Source organism: Diadema antillarum, unplaced genomic scaffold (genome assembly GCF_040938485.1).
Source record: "Diadema antillarum isolate AM-2024a unplaced genomic scaffold, OU_Dant_1.0 scf00000008, whole genome shotgun sequence".
NCBI lineage: Eukaryota > Metazoa > Echinodermata > Echinoidea > Diadematoida > Diadematidae > Diadema > Diadema antillarum.
The window spans coordinates 2,876,842-2,891,639 of NW_027270897.1; the positions used below are offsets into that span (position 1 = coordinate 2,876,842).

General features: G+C 38.7%; 1 protein-coding gene across 1 annotated transcript in view; it reads left to right on the forward strand.

Moving 5' to 3' along the window:
- LOC139717978 (uncharacterized) overlaps nucleotides 1-14,281 on the forward strand; it is a 151,133-nt gene extending 136,852 nt beyond the window's left edge. Inside the window, exons 2-5 of the mRNA XM_071629465.1 lie at nucleotides 9,265-9,321; nucleotides 10,343-10,457; nucleotides 11,007-11,328; nucleotides 13,239-14,281. Coding sequence (XP_071485566.1) covers nucleotides 10,381-10,457; nucleotides 11,007-11,328; nucleotides 13,239-13,448 — 609 coding nt within the window. The 5' untranslated portion in view covers nucleotides 9,265-9,321; nucleotides 10,343-10,380 and the 3' untranslated portion in view covers nucleotides 13,449-14,281. The remainder of the gene's footprint in view (nucleotides 1-9,264; nucleotides 9,322-10,342; nucleotides 10,458-11,006; nucleotides 11,329-13,238) is intronic.
- The last annotated feature ends 517 nt before the right edge of the window (nucleotides 14,282-14,798 follow it).

The following is a 14,798-nucleotide window of genomic DNA, read 5'->3' on the forward strand; positions in this document are numbered from 1 at the left end:
GCAGCAATATCAGGAAAATGGTATAACAATTAAATGCGAGCGAGCGTAGCGAGCGAGCTTGAAAATTTTGACATATCACAGTTAAAAAAACTGCCGTTTGTAGCTATTTATTTTCGCTTTGGAATTTAAGGGGGGGCGCATCGGCCGCAACTGCTGGCAATTACTGGCAGCAATATCAGGAGAGCATAACGATTACATGCGAGCGAGCGGAGCGAGCGAGCTTGAAAATCTTACATTCACAGTCCAAAAACTGCCGTTCTTAGCCATATTTTTTCGCTTTGGAATTAAGGGGGGGGGGGACGCACCGGGCGGAACTGCTGGTAATTACTGGCAGCAACATCAGGTGAATTGCATAACGATTAAATGCGAGCGAGCGAAGAGAGCGAGCTTCAAAATTTTGACATTTTACAGTAAAAAAAACTGCCGTTTGTAGCTATATTTTTTCGCTTTGGAAATTCGGGGGGGGGGGGCACCGGGCGCAACTGCTGACAATTACTGCCAGTAACATCAGAAGAATTGCATAAAGATTAAATGCGAGTGAGCTCGCAAGCTATACTGGCAGCAATTCAGGAGAATTTAAATGCGAGAGCAGCGAGCGAGCTTGAAAATTGTGGTATTTTACAGAACTGCGTTTGTAGCTATCTTTTTTCGCTTTCGAAATTAAGGGGGGGGCGCACCGGCCGCAACTGCTGGCAATTACTGGCAGCAATATCAGGAGACATTTAAATGCGAGCGAGCGGAGCGAGCGAGCTTGAAAATTGTGACATTTCACAGTTAAAAAAACTGCCGTTTGTAGCTATTTTTTTCGCTTTGGAAATTAAGGGGGCGCACCGGGCGCAACTGCCGGCAATTACTGGCAGCAACTTCAGGAGAATGGCATTACGACTAAATGCGAGCAAGCGGAGCGAGCGAGCTTGAAAATTTTGACATTTTATAGTCTAAAAACTGCCATTTGAAGTTATATTTTTTCGCTTTAGAAATTGTGAGAGGGGGGGGGGGCGCCCGGTGCGCCCGCCCCCCCCCCCCCCCTGGATCCGCCACTGGTAGTCAAGGGTGTCGGTTTATGTTCATGACTGGGGGAGGTATGACCAACGAGGTGGCGTCGAAGTGACCAAGCGGGGGAAGGATGTCCAAAATCTGCACTTTAGAGCATCCCCTAATTGTGAGTGTTTGTTTGTGTGTGTGTATTATAATGGAAAAGTTAGGAATTAGCCCATAAAGGCCAAGTCTTTTTATTGGCAATGCAAGACGTTTTTATATAGACTAGTATGTAAAGCAACACTGCAAAATCAATGATATAGCTTTGATATAACGAAGCGTAAGGTACAAAGGTGGAAATTCTACATCACATTGTGCAACATTGTAGCGACTCTTTTTGCCGTTCGGATATTCTGAGTACACACTGCGCACATACTGCTTATATGCAGAATGCCAACCAGGAATCACGCTGAATCACAATCTTTTGTCGGCTCCGGGCTTTTTGAACAATGCTTCACTCTATACACCTATTTTATTATGATTAAAAGAAATCATAGAAGATTTTCTTACCTTAGAAGATTTTCTTACCCCCCCCCCCCCCCTCCCCTCCGTAGTTGCGCCACTGCTTTTGGGTGAAATAATTGGACAGATTTCTAACAAAAAAGCAAGAAAATCTTTTCATCGCGGGAATTATGATCATGTGGGATGGGGCAAATGATGCGCTTGCCTTCCAATATTTTTTATGGGGGCAACATTTTTGTTTTCTTTCAAAAGCAAGAAAATCTTCTCATTTTGGGAATTATCAATTATGGGGGGAGGGGGGCGAAATTATAATAATTATGCTTGCCCCTCCAATATTTTTATGGGGGCAACTTTTTTTTTTCTGTCAAAAAAAAGGTAAGAAAATCTTCTCGTCTCTGGAATTATGGAGGGGGGGGGGGGTGGGCAAAATGATATGCTTGCCCCTCCATTTTTTTTTTTTTTTTAAATGAGGCTAATTTAGGGCTCGCTCTTGGGCTGGCAATATGGATTAGTCAGAAGTAACCTACATAAACCCTACATACTTGTAAGTAGCACACGTACATGCAAACGTGTACGTGCTCCGTACCGTACGGATGTACAGTACGGTCGATACATAGTAAACACTGTATAGAATACTAGTAGATATGTATAAAATCAGTTCTGCCAGAACCAGGGGTGCAAATTGTTTTTGCCCACGATTTTTTTATTTTTATGTCACTGGTGCAAAAAAAAAAAATAAATAAATAAAATAGAAAAGAATAATTATTTAGCGGCCGGCGTTGAGGTCGCTTGCAGACTGAAGCTTCTTTTTTTTTTTTAAGGATCTGAAAGGGGGTGCGTTCGCACCCAACGCACCCCCCCCCCCCCCCCCCCCCTGGTGACGCCCATGGTAGTCAGTGACTAGCAAAATAGGTGGGTACATTGATTTATTGCTGTAAATTACAGATCTATGCCCAGTGTTAGTGCTAGACCTAGATCTAACGTTAGATTAGGCCTACTGACATTTTGTCGAACAGTGTAAACAGTTAACACTACTCTGTAACGTTCCAGATCTGGTACGCGGTAGACCGAACTTTAGGGCCTACATCTAACGTTAGACTGACTTTAGTGTATTAATACTAGTGCTCATCTCCCTTCAATGTATTTTCAGCTCACCTAGATTTTCTGGTTCTGGCCAAAGCCATGGCTACCATGACTTTTCCTCTGCAATTCATGACATATTTGCAGGCATAACTGGACCGCAGAAACTGTGTGACTGCATGGTTAGCACTGGCATGATCACTCAGACTGTACCAGACCTGCAAACATACTGTGCAAGTGATGACTGTGTGATGTGATGCAGTGTTAGCTAGTTACTGGACACAGTATGCTGCAGAATTTATGCGCATGCAGCTAGCTGCACGCGTATTCTGCACTCTGAGCGCACTGAGTCTGCCAGGTTTGCTAGTCTCCAGAAAGAAACTTTTTCTACAACTTGTCATATGATTCCCTGCGGGCAGAGTCAAGTTACTGGTGAAACCATCTTTTTATATCTACTCCCCTAAATTATGGAAGAAACTGCTGTTTATATTGTTTTAAAAAAATTAGTAGAAAAAAATAAACGGTATTAGGGGAAAAAATATACAGGAAGGACTATACAGAGTCTGAATGATTAGACTAAATTGTTAGTTACTACTTTCTTCCGCGGGTTTTGTTAGTTACTGCTTTCTTCCGTGGGGAAACTTGCGAAGTTGAATCAACTGGATGCAGTCTGCTTTTTGCAAAAGTGAAAAATTGCATTTTTGGTCACTTTCATTTTTTGTTTTTTTGCGAAACTGACCTATTAACATTGAAGAGCATTGGGTAAACTATTCATTTTTGCAAAAAAGTAAACATTGCATAAAAATGTCAGTTACTGCTTTTTTCCGTGGGGGGGGGGGGGCAGCATACGCTTTTGCGGCAATATATTTATTAATAGAATACCTTGGATACATTATTGATAAAGGGTGTTTTCTGTCACGTCCTTATCATTTGTAAATAAGGAATGAGTAAAGTAAAGTATAAAAGAACAAACTCATATTAATTTGTATTTTGCACTATTAAAGTTATTGGCAGTGTAAGTGCATAGACAAAATGTGATTGGTAGTCTTACCAGAATTAGGTTTGTAACAATTACGTAACAAGGATTGGCTGATAATTTTAAAGAGAGTATATTGGATATAGCTTTTCCAGGTGACCGTCATTTTGTTTCACACCTATGAAAAACCTGGATTTCATGGATGCTAGTAAGACGATAAACAGACCTCTAAGACTATTGTCTTTCTTCGGATCTGACGTTTATCTTAAGAAAACTGTATGTTCGTCTGTAGAGGCACACCCGGGAATAATATGGCGCTGCTGTTGTGTGTAATAGATTCATACAAACTGTTTTCAATCAGAACCGTTTGGCGAGATAGAGCCTGAAGGAAGGAACTCTAAAAAATGGACATGTCCAAGACAGGTAGACCAGGAATCCGACCAGCTGATCCATGAGTCATACAGCAGTAAGTATGAAAGGCATGTGTGAATTGTAAGCATTCAATAGTAAATAGATGACAAATTTGACAATTAAAAGAGCATAACAAAAGTTTGATTTCATTTACTTTGATTTTATTGGTTTCTGCATTATATCAGCGTTCATGCAGATACACACACACATATATTATATACATTGTTGGTGCCATGATGATATACATTAATATTAAGTGTTAACAAAGTAAATTTCTTCATTGCCTTAATAATATACAGGAATACAGTTTCTTCCTTGCCAAAGTCGAAAGAAATACGATATACTTTCTCTTTTCTTTGCTTCAATGGTTCAAATATTGAGTAAGTTTCAGGAATCATTGTGTACATTGCATGAGAAAGGGACAGTGGAGGATTCATTTTACAAACGTTAGGTTGCTAATTGTTTGTGTGAATGTTGTTGAAACGGTCAGTGTGGATCCGCAGTAATATAGGCGCAGGGATGAATCAGTTGGATAGATGTAAATCGTTCTGCATTGTTTCGTGATATGCATGGGCATGAAAGTCAATGAATAAGAATAGGGTTACTTGCGTGACGTAGCTTCTCCGCACTTTATTCGCCAAGCTTTTAGCCTTCTTGGATTTGGTCGCGGATGGATGTGTTTTGCAGCAAACAAAATGAAAATAGATTCGAGTCCCACTGGTTCCTTTTTTTTCGACATGTTTGTTAATATGCATTAATTTTATTTTATTAATTCAGCGGTTGCGATCTTAAAACAAACTTTCACCACTCTGAATTATATTTTTCTTTCATTTAATATATCTTGTCCGCTTTGGACTATTTAACATAACAATGTCGGAATTTCGGAGCTTGGGTATTAAAATTTGATCCATGTTCATCGTGTCACTGCCGGCAACCAGGGACAGCTTGGTGGTAGTGTCGCTCCCCGGAAAGCAGTAGATGGCACGTGCGAGTCCCGCTGGTTCCCTTTTTCCGGCATGTTTGTTAATTTACAGATCAGCGGTTGCGATCTTAACAAATTTTTGTAGAGGAAGACAAAGTGAAGAAAGTCGCTACTGAACCGTCATCCCTCGGTTATAATATATTTCTTTCAAAATCAAAATAGTATATGAGAATGCGAACACATACAAAGAACATTCATAGTTTGAATCATGGTTAAATGTACATGTAGTCATGATGCATACAACATAACGAATTAGTAGTTAGGCCTTTATTGGTCTGCAAGGTTATGCACACAAAGTTGTGCTCTAGATAAAGAGACTGTTCGTTCCCCTTTACAGACGACGTGCAAGCTACGAGTAAAAATAAAAGGATGTGGAAACACATAACATACACACACCATCCACTCAAACGCATTCGTACACACAAATGTATAATTATCTATAGTCGTGACGAAAAAAGAGGGCTAGATGTGACAGTGCACCTCAAAACAAACAAAAAGTCGCCAGACATGAATTTTTAGTTAAGACCATATTCTGAAAGAGCAGACTTTAAGCTTTAAAATGATGTATAACTCAAATCAAATGGACTCTCCTAACCTATCTTAATATTGGAAAGAAAGCACAACCTCAGGAAAAGTGTGAACTGAGAAAAGAGGCTTTGAAGTACAGTGTCTATTCAAGCGCTTAATCTTTACCAAACCGTGCTGGCTGTGCGATGAATGGGACAACACCTAATCACACTATTCTATCAAAAATGTTCAAGATAAACTGCTAAAAAACACACTTTCCTGCCCGTTTTATGATACCAAATTTTAGCATAATGTAAAAGAAGACCTGCTCTTTCAGAAAATATGAAAAAGTCAAGTTCGGCTAGGTTGACCCATTTCACTTATTTTCAGTCCTCACGCAAAATCAGTGTGTGCGACTTTATGTTCGTTTTGAGGTGCACTGTCACATTATATGGTATGTGTGTGTGTGTGTGTGTGTGTGTGTGTGTGTGACCCTGCACCACAAAACCAGCAAAAAGTCGCCAGGCATGGATTTTTAGTCCTAAGTTCAGATTCTGAAAGAGCAGACTCTAAGCTTTGGAATGATGTATTACTTGATACAAATTGGACTTTTCTAGTACAAGGCTATGGTCACAACTCAGAGCGGCGTCCAACCGATTTGTAGTCTGCTCTGTCGCCACTGAAATTTTGGCACTGCCTATCAGTTATTAGATATGTCGAGCAGGCCCTAACATCCCAGTGACGCCCGAGCAATGCTCCGTCGATTTCCCGTCGGTTACGGGTCGATTTTAAGTATGTTGCGAAATACGGGCATCTTCTCGTAGAGTCCGAGCAGTCACCGAGCGATGCCCCATGCTGAAATAACAAAGATATGATATCAAGTTTACATAATGACCCAAATTTCTAGCTTTAAATCCGTTCGTCCTACAGTGGTTGTCCCTGTCTGCCATGTCTCCAATATTGCTAGTCCTCAGCTGTGTTGGGTATGCACCTGCTGAGAATGCTATATAGAAGCTGCTAAGCATTTGGTAGGGTTATCTTGCCTCTATCCCTCCCCCTGCCTCTTTCAGATTGTGATTGTTTCCTCTTCTTCATCTAGTCCCTTGGCTTTCTTCTGTGCTTTTGTAATTTTTATCTTTATTATTTTTGTTCTTTAAATCATTCGACGGTGCTCACATGATTAGGTCGGTGTCTGGGTAGTTGCCGCTAGGACACCAAGAGTATTTTGGGCAGCGAGTGAAGACTGGTCAGTCGCCGGTGAAGTTTTAGTTCCCCGTTAAAACCGATGCCATGAAAAAAAAAAATTGTGCCTGGTCGGTCATCAGTCGGTCACCTGTCGGTGTCCGACCAAAATTGGTTAAAAACTCGCTGAACAGTCACCAAGCAGAACCGTAGCCTACCCTCTAAATAAACGAGAGAAAGTACACACTTTGGAAAAGTGTGTACTCAGAAAAGAAGCTCCAAGGTTAATAGCCTGTCAAAGCGCTTAATCTTAAGCAATCCTTGCTCTCTGCATTGGGTGGGAAAAAGACAGGACGCAATGAAAACTGAATAGCAGCACCAATGAAACGATTATCAGGCTGCGCTGAAAGAATGCTCTTTTTGAATGCTCAACACACTCTGTCCAATTCTAGTACCAAATTCCAAACAAACAGTGTCCTCTTCGAACAATTATCATGGTTAAAAGTGAGGACTGCGTAAAGAGCTTTGAAGAAGTTGAAAGGGGCCCCTGTAAAGATATACCTTATCACACTATTCCACGCCGAATGTTCTAGGAAAATGGTAAAAACACAATTTTCCATTTGTTTTATGACCCCAAACTTTCGAATGATGAAAATGTGATAAACTCGTATTTGTTTGGGTTGACCCATTTCGCCCAATTCGAGTTCTCACGTAAAATCAGGGCGTGCACCTTTTGTGAGTATCGTGATGGACAGATGATACTGCATCATTTCATTTCTTAAATTGACAGTTTCCGTCGGGTTTTGTGTTCACCCCGGTCATGTGCAAAATGGTCATTGGGACTCTAATATGACATACTTTGGATCCAAGATAACGCTCACCTGTGATGAGGGCTACAGCATCGATGGCAGTGCGAAACTGCAGTGTGTATGGCTACCTGGACGGTCGAATTATTTTCCGACCTGGAACGTGTCAATCCCATTCTGCAGGAAAACCGAAAATGTAACAAAAGGTTTGCCGTTGATATACAACTTGTATTTTGTCAAAAGTAAAACATTCAGTTGACTACACTGAATATAATACAGTATAACACTGAGCATAAGCGAAGGAACTGAGGATGATAGCTCGTATTCGGACATAAAGTGGGACATTCATGGGGTTTATTCAAATTTCCGCGAAATTTCTCGTAACAGGGAAATCACCCTAAGTCGTAACTAAAAATTTCGGGCAATGTCGCAGGTTTTTTTTTCTAAAAGTCAGAAATAGTAGTCGAAATACAAGACAGTATTACTATTTTGATATATTAATCATTCCGTCCCTCGATATAAGAAAACAGTTTTTTCCTCATGAAGCCAAGACGCGCCAACAGGGGGTGGTGTTTACCGTGCTGTTATCTTGAAGATTTCTATGATACATACCCTATGGACAGTTTTTAAAGACCTACCGATTCTTCAAATGATCGTGGCAGAGTTTCATATGTTGATTGCGCCAGCGAATCTACCGCTCTACTTTTAAACTGAATCAAGTCTTACACGTTTATGTTAACGCGTTGATGGAACCATCAACACAACAACGCCTACACAAAATACAAACAACATCTTCAGTGAGTAGCATTCGAAATGATATAATTTACTAGCCAGGTGCTGTTATCGAGTTACTGTAGTTGTTTAATGATGTGTGTTTCGGTATCAGTTGCGATTCGATGTCATGTTTGTTTGTTGTTATGTTTTTATCTGACTGAAATTTGGCGTTAACCCTACCACAAACCTATCGATTTAGCAAATCATATCAGCGGCATCAGTGACCATGAGAAACTTGAATCCAACAGCTGTAAAAACCACTGATGAGAGAATGTGTTCTCTAAATATGTCTTTCAGTAAACTATTACAACATTTTGTTGCCTAAGAATATGTTTAAGCAAAGATTGATTCTATGGATCTCGGTCATTGTTAGATATTATTCATTACCCACAATGCCCCTGTTTTTCTCCAATAAAACAGGCGAGGGACTGCTTACTCATGAATTAACGACATTGCCCGAGATTACCACCACGTCGTTTCTAAGTAAGATCACTTGTTAGCCACTTTACAGTTGTGTACCTTTCATTTGTACCTCTCTCATTGATTACTGTTATCACGTTATTTTCCGGTTCTTTTGTTTGATCGTCATTTTTTTTTTTTTTTTACAGCTGAATGGTCCGTTTCTATCCACTGTTTAAAAGCGTGGTTAAAAGAACAGGAAAAAAATCCTTCAAACTGACCGTTTTTTTCTTTCTGTTATTAAAATGAAAACTGTTAGTCATGCAGATGGGATAGTAATTCCAAAAAAAAGACATATTACACTGTCATTCAATGAATAGCATCGCGACTCAACATGCTTTCTTCCTTTTCTTTTGACAAATTTGATAATATTGTGTTCACAGTCAAGTTACATCAACTGTATACATATGCACAGATGAACCTTTCCGATTTAACAGGTACATGATAATTTTGCATTATTTGGATGAGGAAATGAAATGAAATGAAATTAATAGGCGACGAGGTCATTGTGGGCTGAAATGCTTTGATGTCATTATTGTGTCTGTCTGTCCTAATTATCTTGCTGCTTTTGCTCTTTTCATAAACAGGTGATGGTAAACCAACTGAAAATGTAATCATACTAGACACAAACGAAACGACTACAAGTGAGTCGCATATCCTTATCACTTGATATAATCTAACGTATATGTACATATTCATTACATTATATTCAATCATTAGGCAGAATCGATTTTACTGATAGCCGTGTATCTTTTTTTAATTGAGGCGTAGAAACGGTTTTAATAATCGTCATTGTACATGGGTACAAACATGACTTATTGCGTTGATTTTAATCTATTCTAATCTGTTTGTCTGTTTTCTAGTACCATAGAAAAAAATAAAGGCGATTCTGAATTCAAAATATCAGTGGTTAATGTCATCGTAAAACACTATGAGGAAAGACTTTGGCTATGCGAGAGCTAAAGCTGTACAAAAAGTACACAAGGCCATAAATGAGTTTTTTTTTTTGTAGTGTATGAATACGAAAGAAAACTTTTGAACAATTACAATAGGACTCCAAATTTCATACAACGGAACAATGATCTTCTCATAGGATGATATCCGTCCATTTAACACTCCAGTCAATCCAGTCTGTATTTTTTTTTTAATCCTTTCAATTTCACCTTGTTTTTTCAAATATAGTTATTGCAACGAAGTTTTGCTGCTGATAAATTTATGTTTATTATCTTAAACAGTTTAATCCACACACACACACACACACACACACAAACCAACACACTCACAATTTCCATGCGTATTGACCTGAAATGAAACAAAAGTTTTCGATATGTGAACTTGTATCATCGCATCAGTCTGATCAATAGGCAAGTGATACATCACAGACAACGACAAAATGATATATAGTGATTTAGAATAAAGCAATTTCATATCAAATAATAGTCTTTTCTCAAAAGTGGTGATGCCCTACCCTTTCAAGTGCAGTGTAATAGTTGTTAGTACATTCGAGCAGTAGGGGTTCATTTCAGTATAAGTTTGTTGATGATACGTTTAAATGTGCACTCATTATGTCAAGAAAAAAAGAACTACTCCCGAATCTCGTTTTCCTCTTAAATGCCATTTTTTACAAAGGTTAACAAAGATTTATTGCAATGAATGGCATTTCAGCTTCTGACGTTCCTGAGAAATATGTTGGAATCTTTGCAATGGCAGTTCCTATGTGTGTTGTTCCCATACTTCTGGCCATTCTACTCATGGTATTGTGCAGGCACCTTAAGAAAAGGTGAGTGTTTGCGTAATCTGATATCGTATTCAGGTGTGTGTGTGAGTGTGTATGTGTGTGTGTGTATGTGTGTGTGTGCGTGTGTTGGAAGTAGGTCTTTGTGGATTAATGCAGGAAGGTTAGCTACATTGCCACCCACAGACACCTCTGTTCTTTTATCCAATTTTAACAATTTGTAGTTGTTTGATATTAGCGCGAATGTTCTGTCATTTTTACCATTCTAAATTCATCTTATTAATGCTTGAAACTTTGAGTAACAACAGAAAGTGCATGTGTATGTAGACCTCGAAAACACAGTTTTCATATTTCAAAGGGCATAAATGGATTTAGATATTTAAAAAAAATACTAGACATTTTATGTCTTTTCTTGTGAAGAAATCAAAATAAGTTGAATGTTAATAATCATGTTCCAAAAATATTTCTTTTTGATTTTTTTATGTTGGAAAGTAAAGTTTCCAACCAATCTTGAAAATGTATTGTTGGTTGTTTTTTGTCCTGCTTTTTTTTTTCTTTCAAGAACGTGTGTGTCTCTTATGATTGCCTTTGCAGAAGTAGATCATCACAAACTTCAAATCGGCCAAACAACAGACAACTGCAGGTGCATCCTCTAGATAATTCCAAACAAAATTTGAGCTCGACGGATCATGTGGTATTGAGCAAAACTAGTACAATGTGTACAGACGCTGGAGCAGAGGGTCATCCTTTCCCGAGCCACTATTACAACATTTGCAAAGAAGTCACTGCTCATCAAGAGGATCAGTATCATATCTACCAGGACGCTGCGGATGTAGACAGTGGACCTTCACATGCATCAAACTTGGAACAAGTCTCCCTTTGTGCATCTCCTTTACAGAGCAACGTCACTTGCTCAGTAAGTATCCCGTATGTTTACTGTGTATGTGTGTGTGTGTGTGTGTGTGTGTTTGCGGAAATGAAAGTGCGCATATGAATATATAGATTTTATGGAATATTTGTATGCATAATACATTTTAGTAAATATAAGAGAAAATACTCAAAAGGGCATTTTCATATGTGACCCTGCACCTCAAAACAAACAAAAAGTCGCCAGACATGAATTCTTAGTTAAGACCATATTCTGAAAGAGCAGACTTTAAGCTTTAAAATGATGTATAACTCAAATCAAATGGACTCTCCTAACCTATCTAAATATTGGAAAGAAAGCACAAACTCAGGAAAAGTGTGAACTGAGAAAAGAGGCTCTGAAGTACAGTGTCTATTCAAGCGCTTAATCTTTACCAAACCGTGCTGGCTGTGCGATGAATGGGACAAAAAACAGGAAGTAAACAACCAGAGTAACAACAATGAAGGGATTATCAGATTAAACTGAAATTAAGCATGCCTCATTAACACATTCTGTTCTTAATTAATGTCAACTTTCAAAGCAGTAGCACTATCCTTTCAAAGTTATTAGAGTTGAAAGTGAAGAGTGTGGACAAGGTTTTTCTGAAATGAAAAAAAGGATTCTAAAGACACACCTAATCACACTATTCTACCAAAAATGTTCGAGATAAACTGCTAAAAAAACACACTTTCCTACCCGTTTTATGATACCAAATTTTAGCATAATGTAAAAGAAGACCCTCTCTTTTAGAAAATATGAAAAAGTCAAGTTCGGCTAGGTTGACCCACTTCACTTATTTTCAGTCCTCACGCAAAATCAGTGTTTGCGACTTTATGTTCGTTTTGAGGTGCACAGTCACATATAGATTTCGTAAGCATGCTATTCTACAGTAACTATACGTTTCCATTAATAATCAATTCATCTTCATAATACGATGATCTTAGGACGGGTAGGGGAAATTCTGCGATCTCTTTGGTCGAGAGCTCTGTGTTGCTTGTATGTTTCCTGGCCAAACGTTGCCTCATAATGATACCTATACAGCACCGTAAACATGTTATCGCGGACTTGTAGCAATGGCAATGACAATAACAATGACAATGACAATAATGTTTCCCTTATCAGTCATACCTTGGAATCAAGGAACGCATTAGAAATATATCAGTGATAAAATGTCAAAGCTATTTCGAATATTTACAAGGATATCTAAAAAGTATAATTAACACTAAAATATAGATTCACTCTTAATATTTGGGAACATTACATTTTGAAACGGAAAAGAGATTGTGCGAAATAAATGTTTTATTACTCATATAAAAACATAAAGAAAAACTAAACGAAAAACATGCTTCGGCTGAAACTCCCAAAGTGCAATGAAACTTAGCGCATTAGCATATTATTCTCAGTCTGAATAGAGCATCTGTGTGAAGCGGAGCATTATCTCGTTGCAAAATTTTGCCAAGTTTATAAGATCTCGCACCCAGTATTTAAGAGACGCCTATTTCCTAGCAATTCATGCATCCAGTAAATTTACCGTGCGCTCAGTAATTACTTGATACATGGCCAGATGTATTGGATTCATGTTTTTCGTAATTGGCAAGCAAAAAAAAAAAAAAAAAAAAAAAGGAAAAAGAAGCATCCAGTGAGCATTCCATTAATACCTCACACACGGATTCCAACTGACGCATGTAGACCTTTGCATCATTTGTGTAATCACATTAATCATCTTGATGTTGACAATTAGGTAGTTGTAGAAATCATTGTCAAGTGTAACTTCTCCATATAAACTCTGGATATTGATTTCATTGTCGACAAAACACACGAGTCTCTTAAGAGATGGCCAAGTACATTAAGTGATCATGACCAGTTATAGTTGCATAAACATGTCCACATTATCCTGCGTGTTGTATGTATCTCCACAGGACCACAATCATGCAGAGAAAATGAACAGCAAGAGAGACAGTCTTGTTTCTGCATCCGTCTACCCAAGCCAACAAAGAGAGAGATCCGAGGTGGATGAAAATCTCTTTCAGTCAGAAAATTCCTGTCAAATTGCTTCAAACCGCCAATTCGAGATAATTCAAGAAAAGTCACGATGGAAGACAAGAGTTGAGTACAAGTCTACTAATTGAAACGAAGTGATCACGGCTGATCCATTATATTCTACAGCCATCTACTCAGTTGAATCAAGGGAAAAGCCAGAGGTAGATGAAAATGGTTATCTTGTTCCCGAAGCAAATACCGGTGAAATCACTCCCTACCAATCTAAAACCGTCCAGGTACCACATTCACGTCCCGATTACAAGCATTATGGCAGAAATGAAAAACGTGTATATTTGACAATGAGGCCGAACGATCCATTATATTCTACAGCTATCTACTCAGGCAAATCAAGCGAAGAAATGGATGAACATGGCCACCTCGTTCTCGAACCAATTGCCAAAGAGATTACTCCAGACCAATCCGAGACAATCCAAGGACCACTGCCATGCAATGAATACAGGCATGTCAGTAAAAGTGAAAAGCTTACCCCTCTTCCAACGAGCCTGAACGATCGATTGTACGCTACATCTATCTACCCGGGCAAACCGAGCGAAAAGCTGGAGGAGGATGAACATGGCTATCTCATTCTCGGAGCAAATGCTGGTCAAATTACTCCAGACCAATCCGAGACGCACCAAGAACAGCACTCTTGCCCAGAATACACGTATATCGACCCACGCATATTACACGAAAAATAAATGCCTGAAGGCCTGACCTAACGTGTGCATATGTATACAAAAACAACATTCTCTCCCCTCTGAGGATTCACATTCATTCATTTTGCTTTATTCTACCGTGTCATTTTTATGCATCTAGTGCACTGTAAGTATCAACGGTATCAGCCGTAACAGCTGGCATTGTTGTCCTCATTTCATTGCAACTTGCTGGTAGATCGTTATTTGACTGTTAGCGTTATGTTTTGCTTGACCCAAATACTTCCGCGTCTCCTCTGAGGACCAAACTGTATAGTTTTCCAATAAATGTTGTTAATTTGCACTATAAAACTTTCATGTCAACATTGCTATGATAACAATTGCTAATACCTCTGCAACATGTCATTTATTCGTTCTCCTACTTTGTATCTAAGAAGAATGGGCTGTATCTCAAAGCATTTTTTTTCTGTAGTTTCGTCCTACGTTTTATAGTGCTCCTTATCTTAATCTTTACACTCGGTTTCAATACTGGGAACTACGCTTAACAAGCTTGCTTTTCAGTAAGTTCATCGTTTATACTAAGATTCAATCTTTCATATGTTGACTACCATGTTCTACATGATTGCAATATTCTGTTGTGCATCCTAGCTTGGAATCATGTATCATTTCACTTTGTTATATTTGATGTATTTTCTATTAAGAAATATGAAAAAATAAATCGAAATGGAAATTGAAATTGAAACTTAATTACAGTAATTGGTACAACAATAGGATGATAAGTTGGTG